Source organism: Oncorhynchus clarkii, chromosome 9 (assembly GCF_045791955.1).
Source record: "Oncorhynchus clarkii lewisi isolate Uvic-CL-2024 chromosome 9, UVic_Ocla_1.0, whole genome shotgun sequence".
Classification (NCBI taxonomy): domain Eukaryota; kingdom Metazoa; phylum Chordata; class Actinopteri; order Salmoniformes; family Salmonidae; genus Oncorhynchus; species Oncorhynchus clarkii.
The window spans coordinates 16640075-16651282 of record NC_092155.1 but is presented as its reverse complement, the minus strand read 5'-3'; the positions used below and the strand labels follow the sequence as shown (position 1 = coordinate 16651282).

General features: G+C 42.6%; 1 protein-coding gene across 1 annotated transcript; it reads left to right on the top strand.

Moving 5' to 3' along the window:
* The first annotated feature begins 724 nt into the window (after positions 1–724).
* LOC139417476 (kynurenine/alpha-aminoadipate aminotransferase, mitochondrial-like) lies at positions 725–4687 on the top strand. The gene is made up of 6 exons (XM_071166757.1): positions 725–805; positions 3056–3161; positions 3245–3420; positions 4382–4447; positions 4540–4546; positions 4608–4687. The coding sequence occupies exons 1-6, from the start codon at positions 725–727 to the stop codon at positions 4685–4687; spliced, it is 516 nt and encodes a 171-aa protein (XP_071022858.1).
* Positions 4688–11208: the final 6521 nt, after the last annotated feature.

Sequence of the window (11208 nt, the reverse complement as noted above, 5' to 3'; positions counted from 1 at the left end):
ACCTCATGGTGGATATAGGGAAAATTCGAGTATCATGTAGTACCCTAAACCTATCGCTGTTACATTGAACTGGGTGAATGGAATATGAATGAGAGTCATCCGATATGCTGTAATAGAAATAAAACCAGGCTCATGAAAAGAAAATGGTCCTCTAACTGTATCTCACAGAACAAAACTCTCCTCAGACTGTGTTTACCACAGACCTTGTTTCTGGCGTTTATCGAAAACCCCTACAAAAACGCCATTCAATTTCCCATAGGCTTTGCCCAACCAACCATGGCAGAGTTAGTGCCTACAAAAATACTCCATTACTATTGCTCTCTATTCGCGCTGCCTTTATTGCAAGATAATCCACTCCAGTGCTGCTGTACGCAGGAGCAGGACAACATAGTAACTGTAACTACTTAGGAGTTTAGTTCACAACCTACTACTGCACTTGTCTTGCCAGTAACATACAAGGTACTCTATCAACGTGCCAAGGATATCACACTCAAACTAAACATAGTATAACACATCTCATCATTATACCATAATCACGTTTTTCTGAAGATGATTCACATGGGATGGGTGAACAGTATTTACTATGTCTTTATGTCTTGTTGTAACTTGACCCAAAAATCAACATTAGTAGACAGCATGTAAATACCCTATCTGTCCATATGTCCCTACCTCTTCAAACAGTATCTTAGATAATTATCCTCCCCCAGCAGAGGTCTCCCCCTCCATGATCTCCCTGGCCGGAGGGGCTCCCAACACCTTCCCCTTCCAGTCCTGCTCCATCCAGGTGAAGAATGGGGACAGAATGGTGACACGACCACCTTCGACGAGACCATGATGAAGAGGGCTCTACAGTACTCTGCCTCCAGCGGGAAACACTGGGTGTGTACGAAATAACACCCAATTCCCTATATGCTGCACTACTTTTGACCAAGATATTGTTTATTATGATTTATAAACTGGGTGGTTCGAGCTTTGAATGCTGATTGGCTGAAAGCCGTTGTATATTAGACCATATACCACGGGTATGACAAAACATTTATTTTTGATGCTCTGATTACGTTGGTAACCAGTTTATAATAGGAATAAGGCATCTCGGGGGTTTATACCTAAGAACAGCCCTTAGCCGTGGTATATTGGCCATATACCACAACCCCCTTAAGTATTTTAGCCCACGAAAGGGCTAGTCTTCTAAGAGATCCTGGAAGCTTCTTCAGAGCATGATATTGTAACAACCTTAACCCAACACCTAGTGACCTCGTCAAGAGGTTCGGATCTCTTGGCGTAACGGTTAAGGTGTTGGGTTGACAGTTACTGGTTCGTGTCCTGGTCAGGGCTACCCTCGTATTGCTACAATATAGGAGAGTCAACAAGAACATAGCCTCCAAAATCTCCCCATGACACAAACAGAGTAATAAACAGTACATGGCTAGCTCTAACACACAATTCATATGGTCAGGAATTGGCTAAGTTTACAATGTAAAATCATTGGCCTGTTTAAACTGTTGACCTGTCACAGTGCTGTTCAACATTGAAAAGGTTAGGACAACATGACACCTATACTAGTCAATGGCAGTGTTAGAAGGGAGGTTATCTCTCTAATGGCTCCTTATCTAGCTTTATTACTATCTGTATAAATAGTGTCTCGTATTGGTCTATAGCTCTCTCAACCTGTGTTGTGTGTGTGTGTGTGTGTGTGTGTGTGTGTGTGTGTGTGTGTGTGTGTGTGTGTGTGTGTGTGTGTGGGTGGTCTGCATTGGTTCAATCACAGCTGATAAGAGATGCCGGGACAATAAAGCCAAGGCTGAGTCTCAAATGGCATCCTATTATGCAGCCCAGGATCCAATACACACATCAAATACTGAATATGTTATTAATACATACCTTGGCTGCTATACAAATGTAATTATTAATGATTAGGCCTATTTCTTGTTTCAAAAAAAGATAAGAGAATTGGGTGAGGTTTTGTAACTGTAGGTTATTCTGAATGGGGTGAATCCTAACCTCCAATTTCACGTCTTTCACTTCGCCTCTCATTGACTTAAATAAAAATTCAACTAAACTTAGAATTCGCCCCTATGAATGGAAAGGTTAAAGTAACTGTCCCAGTGAAAATCTGACTTTTGAAAGTTTATATTCTGTTAACTCATACCCAAGTAATGTTGTTGACTCTCGTCTTTGTGGCCAAAGCATAAATTGGAGAAAAAACACTTCAGACTGTTCAAAAAATGCTTTCTATTTCCTCATATAGGAGGATGTCATTCTCCTAATATTTTTCATGACAGATGCCCACACCATTCTGATGTTGGGGTACGTCCACACCATTCTGATGTTGGGGTACGTCCACACCATTCTGATGTTGGGGTACGTCCACACCATTCCAACACAGAAAAGCTGCTTTCTAACAAACTTAATTACAATGTTTTTTGGAAGGAAAACAATTTCACTCAATTTCACTCATATTGCAATTAATTATTGGCGCCGGATCTGGAGGTCCTGGGCTGGTGTGGTTACACGTGATCTGTGGTTGTGAGGCCGGTTGGACATACTGCCAAATTCTCTAAAATGACATGGATGCGGCGTATGGTAGAGAAGTGAACATTCAGTTTTCTGACAACGGCACTGGTGCACATTCCTGCAGTCAGTATGCCAATTGCACGCTCCTTCAAGCCTTGAAACATTTGTGGCATTTTGTTGTGTGACAAAACAGAACCTTTTAGAGTGACCTTTTATTGTCCCCAGCACAAGGTGCACCTGTGTAATGATCATGCTGTTTAATCAACTTCTTGATATGCCACACCTGTCAGGTGGATGGATTATTTTGGCAAATGAGAAATGCTCACTAACAGGGATGTAAATAAATTTGTGCACAAAATTTGAACGAAGTAAGCTTTTTGTGTGTACAGAACATTTCTTGGATCTTTTATTTCAGCTCAGGAAACATGGGACCAACACTTTACAGGCTGCTTTTATATTTGTGTTCAGTATACTTTTGTCTATGTTGAAGGGAATGTTTTGATTCTGGGTACGGGATAATTTTTTCCCCTTTTTTTGGTAGGTTTTTGAAATGCTTGTCAATCCTGGAGACGGTGTACTCCACGCATCTACCTACTCTGGAACTCTCGCTGCAGTAAGAAGCACTTCTCTTTCTCTCACAAACACTCTCTCACTCTCTTTCTCTCTCTCTGTCCCCCTCCCACTCTCTCTCCCTCTCTTTCACCATTCTTCCTTCCCTCCCTCCCTCCCTCCGGTGACCAGCACGGTATGATCCTGGGGGGTCTGAAGGAGGTGCTGTCCCAATGGGATCTGGCAGATGTCCACAAGCCAGACAGCACCGTACCCAGGGTCCTCTACACCATCCCCAATGGAGGAAACCCCACCGGGGCCTCCTTGACCACCCAGAGGAAGAGGGAGATCTTCAAGGTGCAGACCCAAACACTCTCAGAAAAAAAGAGTGCCAAGTAACATCAATTGTCCCTGTATTTAACCAGGGCAAGTCAGTTAAGAACAAATTCTTATTTACAATGACGGCCTACACCAGCCAAACCCGGACGATGCTGGGCCAATTGTGCGCTGCCCTATTATGGGACTCCCAATCACAGCCAGTTGTGATACAGCCTGGAACCTGGGTGTCTGTATTGATACCTCTAGCACTGAGATGCAGTGCCTTAGACCGCTGCGCCACCCTGTAGGAGAACCCCTTGAAAATAGGCTTCCTTTTTCAGGTCAGAGAGAACCCTTTTGTGTTCTAAATAGAACCTGGGTTTCAAATAGAACCTGTTAAAGGGTGCTATTTGGAACCAGAAAGAGTTCTATCTGATCTTAAATGGTTCTATCTTTTCAGAGGGATCCCCTAAGAGGACAAGTGGTGCCACATATCACTCCTTTTCTGAGAATATAGGCCTTGTTCAAATACGTGAAAATGCACCCTTCCTTTCTACCTTCCTTCCTTGAAGTAATCATATATTTGAATTGGTTGAATTGATGATAGTAAGAAGTTGGTAACCTTGCTTTCACCTATTGAATCAGTTATAGGTCAGTGCTTACCTCAAGGAAACAAGGAAGGAAGGATTTATAAAGTATTTAAACAGGGCTATGCATTAGCCAAGAAAAGAGGGAACCAATCTGAATCCATTGTTCTACTTCTCTTTAATGATTTCCCTAACGGTCTGATTCATGTTGACCAGCCTATGACTAGGGACTGGAGTTTGACACGGTCCTGGTCAGGTCACAGGGCCAGTAAAAACTACTGACACTGAAACAATGACTTATGCATATGGGAGCGAAATGATTGTGCTTGTTCTTTTCTGACCTGAGTGGAAAATTGATTTCCCTAAAGGTTTAATTCACCAGAACTAATCAGCTTTTGTTCTCGTTTTGACAGCTTGCCAGACAGTATGACCTCCTTGTTATCGAGGATGACCCCTATTACTTCCTACAGTTTGAAAAGGTAAAAATTGTGTAATTGTTTCATGTATTTTGACTTTGTGTGTTTTATTGGGACACAGCACTGGCATCACCCCTACTGTATATCATAAACAGGCTGCTCGTGTGTTTCTGTCTGTCTGCCTGTCTGCCTGCCTGTCTGCCTGTCTGTCTGTCGCCCTGAGCTCCCACGTTTCTCTCCATGGACGTTGACGGGCGGATCATCAGGACAGACTCCTTCTCAAAGATCCTGTCGTTATGGTGAGGCACACTGTCAGATCTCCAAAGCAACCATGTGGGGTTAGAAGTCAGGGAGGAAGTAGGAAGTAAACTGTTTTCATTGAACCTTTATTAATGCAGGTTAATCTCATTGAGATAATAATCTATTTGGCAAGAGAGGCCTGTTCAGTAGTCTGGGGTGGTCTAGCGGTCTATGCTGCTGCCTCTGGAGCAGAGGTCAGTTGTACCACTGCCAGAATGGATTCGAATCAGCACTCTCTCTCCTACCTTTCACCTCTATCTCCCTCTATCCAATAAACATACAAAGACTTTAAAAAATATTGTTAAAAAAAGATAACTGTTTAGTTTCAGTTATTACATGATTACTAGTTATATCAGTGTAACTATTTTGTAGTAGTCTCTCTCCCTCTGAGGTCAGAGTGTTCAATGAGACACGTTGGCTATGTGGTTGTCTATTTACACGTCTGAACTTGTTTACAGAGGGATTAAGTCAGAATGTGTGTAAACAGCTGGTTAGTGGCACCTTGATTTTCCAGTTTATGTTTGACAATTTAATTACACACACACAGACACACACAGGATGCAAAAGAAGAGAGGGTTCCCTTCAGTATTAGTCAATATGGACCACAGGGACTCGTGTGTGTGTGTGTGTGTGTGTGTGTGTGTGCTTGCTTGCGTGTGTGTGTGTAGGCTGAGAATAGGCTCTGTGGGCCCAAGCTGCTGGTGGACAGAGTGGTACTACACATCCAGGCTTATAAGATGCACACTAGCACCTTCACACAGGTGAGTGAACCTTTACTTCCAACCCCCACACCCCCTTTAAAATGCATCACACTCCCCTTTAAAATACATGTCGTAATAAATTACCCCACCTTCCCCTTTAAAAGTAGGCCTAGTAGTAAACTACCCCACCATCCCCTTTAAAATAAATGTAGAAATAAACAAGTAACTACTATTATGTACATGTAGCATGCATGTCTTAGTAAACTTTCATACCACCCCCCTTTAAAATGCATGGTAGGTAGTAATTAAAACTTCAGCCATCTTTCATTTCATGTGATTGTATTTTCTACTTTGTGTCTAGTCTCTAGTCACTTTTTAAATACCATAAGAGTCTTCTTTCCTGTGACTGTAATAAGAGCAAAACTGAAAAGCTCCTGGGTGATATTCATCAGTGCACACCGTCGGAACATGTTTCGCAACAGAAAACGAGAACAAGCGTTTCTTATTGGACAAGTTTAGGTAGTCCCTCCCCATTTTGGTCCGTTTGCTTCCATTTGGTTCCTAGGGAATAGCACCATGATTAAAAAACCTTTTAAAGTGCTTTTCCCAGAAGAGACCGTTTGGCTGGGTTTTAATGAGACAAATGCAATCATCGAGAGAGAGAGATTTACAAGTGTTCCATTTAATTGTGTGAATGTACTGTAACATTCTCAGTATAGATTAGTGACATAATTGTCTGTAATTACCTCCCAAATGGCACCCTACTCCCTATATAGTGTACTACTTTTGACCAGGGTGGTCAAAAGTAGTGCACTGTGTAGGGAATAGGGTGCCAATAGGCGGACACTCCCACGTTTCCCTGTAGATGAGAGTAGACAGAAAGTGTTGGTAGTTTAATCAGTGTCATCACCGAGGTTAACACAATGCTAATTCACCTTTCATGAACTGGCTGGAAGAGCCAGTCCCACTCAGTCACTGCCTGCTCTTTGTAGACCAACGTCATGTCATCGTGACACCTGTGGGTTATTCACTCACATGCAGGAGGAAGTTAGGGAATAGATAAATGAGGATGTGTGATTAAAGAACAAGCACACTGTCTAGCGCCCTAGAAGAGATGGAATTACATTGGTCGGTCTGATCGTCACTTCAGTTTCTCCTCAGTAAATGTACATGATACAGAAGTATGGAATGTTATAGACAATATGGAATATAGAAAGAGTCAATTCCATTTGTTTACAATGTGAGAGAAGAAAATCAATAAAAAAATACGGTCATGACATAGCTATACTGTATAGTCCTTTTCCATGGTCAAGTTCTCAAAGGTTGGTAGTACCTTACATTATTGCTCAGTGGGGGCTGGTGAGAAGTCTCGCATGACTACCAAAACATTACAATGTAGCTGGCCAGCGTGCGCACAAGATTTGGTTATTGGTGTCGAGATTGGGGTGACTTCTACCTTTGACTACTACACCCTGGCCTGGTTCTCAGTCTCCTATCTCGATTTCTCCCTTTCGCTCTATCTCTCTCCATCTCCCCCTCTCCAGCTCATTGTGCCCCAACTGCTGCATGGCTGGGGTCAGGATGGTGTCCTCAACAACACAGATGGGTAGGTCAAAGGTCGTACCAATGTCACCTGAATAAATAACACACCTACAGATGTAGGGTCTTAATTTGATCACCCTGTTGTTGCAGGAAATTCACACAAGCATTGATATTTAACCCTTTCTCCTATGCTGAGTCTCCTCCTACACATCTGAACAGCCAATACATCTCTGTTGCTAGACAGAACCTTAGTGATATCTGTTCTCCCTCACTTCATCTGACCTGACCTCTAACCCAAAGTTCTCACTCCTCCCCAACTCACGGCTGTCATGGTGACTAGTTCCAGGCTGTGTCTCTTCTCCTCCCAGAGGATCCCTCCTATAGGATCCCTGATGGCTAACAACAACATATCCTGACATAATGTAAACGTTATACATTACCCTCTCTCCCTCAGTGACATGAATAAGTATGTTTCATATTCTCAGAACACAATGTTTAGCGATGTTGGATCTTTATTGCTAGGCAGGAATCTAAGTGATATGGGCCATAAACTTTTCTTTCTCCCTTAACGTGACATGACCTGACCTGGACCCCCTTCATCATTAATCCATGGCTCTCCCCCCTTATCAATGCCTGCCACGGGATCGCTTTTCCTATTCTCAGGACCTTCCCCCTACAGATAACCCTTCACCTCTGGCGTAGCCCCTCGGCTATGGCACCCCTCAGGTCTCTATTACAACTAATGATTAATAACTATTAAAGTTCAGAAATCCAAACCCATCAAAGCCTAACATTATGATAAAGCCATCACATAACACAGTGCTAGGAGCTTGTTAAAAGGTTATAACTAAAAAAGTCTATAGAGGAATTAGCGTTTTGCTAAAGGCACAATCCAAGAAACAATCCCTGCACCCAGACCCAACCATTCTGTTTCTCTTTCCTGTGTGTGTGTGTGTGTGTGTGTGTGTGTGTGTGTGTGTGTGTGTGTGTGTGTGTGTGTGTGTGTGTGTGTGTGTGTGTGTGTGTGTGTGTGTGTGTGTGTGTGTGTGTGTGTGTGTAGATGTGACAGAGTGGCGCGCTCCAGCTGCAGGCATGTTCCTGTGGATCAAACTGAAGGGCATTGCAGACACCCAGCAGCTAATCATTTAGAAAGCTCTGGAGGAGAAGGTGCACACACAAACAAACACGCACACACACCTTACCTCGGGCTCACCACAGCTGACACATACACTGACTAAACTAATACAGCCTGTTTGACTGAATGAGATTATGCTTGGGGTTCTAAAATAGTCCATTTATACTGAAGTCATGCATCTTTGAGAGGTTCCTGTCATTAAAATGATATATATTTTGGATATTAAGGACAGGTTGGCTACAGGTAACCCTACTGTGTGTCTTGTGTTATTTGGTTGTCTGGGTTTCTAGTTCTACTCATGCATCATGATCAGCAGCAGGAGGTTTGCAGGGCGGGGCTAGTGTTATCAGGAATAGGATGTGGGATAGGATGGAAAACAGCCAGTATTCACCAAGGCAAACGGATTTTAAAACCCACCGTTTCCCCTCCCACACGAGAACACTCCAAATCCACTCTGATTGGTCTGTTTCTATGTGAAAATAGCAGGGAACACTTTCAGATTTGATTTTATAATCTAATGTAACAGTATACATTTAGACCGTCCCCTCGCCCATACCCGGGCGCGAACCTTCTGCACACATCAACAGTCACCCTCGAAGCATCGTTACCCATCGCTCCACAAAAGCCGCGGCCCTTGCAGAGCAAGGGGAACTACTACTTCAAGGTCTCAGAGCAAGTGACGTCACTGATTGAAACGCTATTTAGCGCCCAAGCTATCCGTTTCACATCTGTTACACTTTTGACCTTCCTCCTTTTTTCCGCAGCAACCAGTAATCCGGGTCAACAGCATCAATGTAACAGTATACATTTAGACCGTCCCCTCGCCCATACCCGGGCGCGAAACAGGGACCTTCTGCACACATCAACAGTCACCCTCGAAGCATCGTTACCCATCGCTCCACAAAAGCCGCGGCCCTTGCAGAGCAAGGGGAACTACTACTTCAAGGTCTCAGAGCAAGTGGGGCGGCAGGGTAGCCTAGTGGTTAGAGCGTTGGACTAGTAACCGGAAGGTTGCAAGTTCAAACCCCCGAGCTGACAAGGTACAAATCTGTCGTTCTGCCCCTGATCAGGCAGTTAACCCACTGTTCCTAGGCCGTCATTGAAAATAAGAATTTGTTCTTAACTGACTTGCCTGGTTAAATAAAGGTAAAAAAAAAAAAAAAAAAAAAAAGTGACGTCACTGATTGAAACGCTATTTAGCGCCCACGCTAACTAAGCTAGCCGTTTCACATCTGTTACACTAACATGGGGGATTTTCCCTCACAGCACGAAACAATTGAAGCTTTTTGCAGGATATAATTAGGCTTGTTATGTGCAGAGTGGGACTGGGAGAGGAAGAAACAAAGTTTTCAGCAGTTTTAAGACACATATTTCTGAGCTTCAAGATAAGAGTGTGTGTGTGTGTGTGTGTGTGTGTGTGAGACAAATGGAGTCACCGGGCTATGATATAAGTTCATCACCACCACCACAGTTTTGGTTCTGTCATGAGATTTGGTATGTAGGTACTGGTGTGTTGAATATTGTCTGTTGTCCTAGGTGCTGCTCGTCCCTAGAGGTGTATTCATGATCAACAGCTCAGACCCTTGTCCTTATGTCAGAGCGGCCTTCTCCCTCTCCACACCGCAACAGATCGATGAGGTGAAGAAACACACACACAGACACACACACACACTTGAATTCAATAAATGAGTAATAAATATATATTCTCTCTCTTTTTACACTGGCTTTCAAGAGGCTCTGCACTCATCAAGGAAGCTTTGTAAGGAGTACTTCAGATAACAAAAATATTAACTATTTTCATTGACAGAGATATATATATTTCAAACACTGTACACTAATTCACACTTGAATCACAGAGACGCTAACTTACCTCGGACAAGATACGCATTTTGCCTTTGAGATAACTGTAAATGTAATCACCTTGTGGCAGTCATCGGCCTAGTTTAGTAGCTAGCACTGTGTAACTCTGTTAACATCTTTACAACTAAATCAGCATTATTTGAGCCAAGCATTTCTGAACAAAAAAATATTAATTGTTTTTAAATGTTTTTCTAACTTGAAAGGCACCTAGGCAGCTGGCCATGTGTTTGTGTTTCATCTGAAGCAACCCCTATGTCTCACTCCTGCTTAGAATTGAATTTGCAGTTCATTGAAACTCTGCTGTGTATATTTATTGGGAAATTAACACTCTTTCCACAATATCAACACTTGCTAATGCGAGATAGCTAGGGTTATGGATTAATGAATGGAGTCTTTTAATAGCATGTGTCCATTTCAGAGATTGATTCATGCTTTTAAAGCACCGACAAGGTCGGTCAATAATCCACTCCGGAAGGCAGATATGACCTACTTGGGTTGAGCCAAACAGTTTGTTATTTATACCTGAACTTTATACACTCTCTTTTGACTACAACAGTTTGTGTGTGAGTGTGTGAAGAGAATGTGTGAAGAGAGTGTGCCTGCAATGTATACAGTAAGCTACTGATAGCATTGATTTAATTTGTTTGTATCCTAGTTATTTTGCCTATTCAAATTAGTCGTGTTCTGAATACATTGGTCATTTATATATACAAAGGGAAGTCTGAGGATTAAATAGAACCACATTTGGCCTCTTCATCAGTCTTCAGTACTGTAGTTACATCCATCAGATTGAACAATGCAGTGGTTGATGATGGCAAACTGCCTGGATCTCAGAGAGAGTGAGACACTGGCCTCTGTTTACTGTCTGGAGAACTGTATGTTAATGTACTAGACTTCATAGAAAGACAAAGGGCAGACACAAAGCAGTAAGCCCTAAATGTAGCCTACAGTTTAGTTCATACATGCACTTCATTCATTCATGAAAAAACGACATGTTTTAGTTGCTGTATTTTAGTTTTTGGTAGAAGCTTGGGCTCCCGAGTGGCGCAACAGTCTAAGGCACTGTATCTCAGTGCTAGAGGTGTCATTACAGACCCTGGTTTGATTCCAGGCTGTAGGCGGTGCACAATTGGCACAGTGTCCGGGTTTGGCCAGGGAATGTGTTATTAACAAGCTTGCCTAGTTAAATAAAAATAAAAAGAAGTGATGATGTTCTTTTCAATTATTGCAACAAAAAAATATATATATGTATATATATAATACTTTTCTAGCTACATTTAATTCCA

Excerpts from the sequence above, each read along its gene's own strand:
- LOC139417476 (XM_071166757.1), top strand. The coding sequence starts at position 725 with ATGATCTCCCTGGCCGGAGGGGCTCCCAACACCTTCCCCTTCCAGTCC. Across the intron at positions 806-3,055 it reads TGAAGAATGGGGACAGAATG|GTTTTTGAAATGCTTGTCAA; the intron begins GTGACACGACCA and ends TTTTTTTGGTAG. Across the intron at positions 3,421-4,381 it reads GGAAGAGGGAGATCTTCAAG|CTTGCCAGACAGTATGACCT; the intron begins GTGCAGACCCAA and ends TCGTTTTGACAG.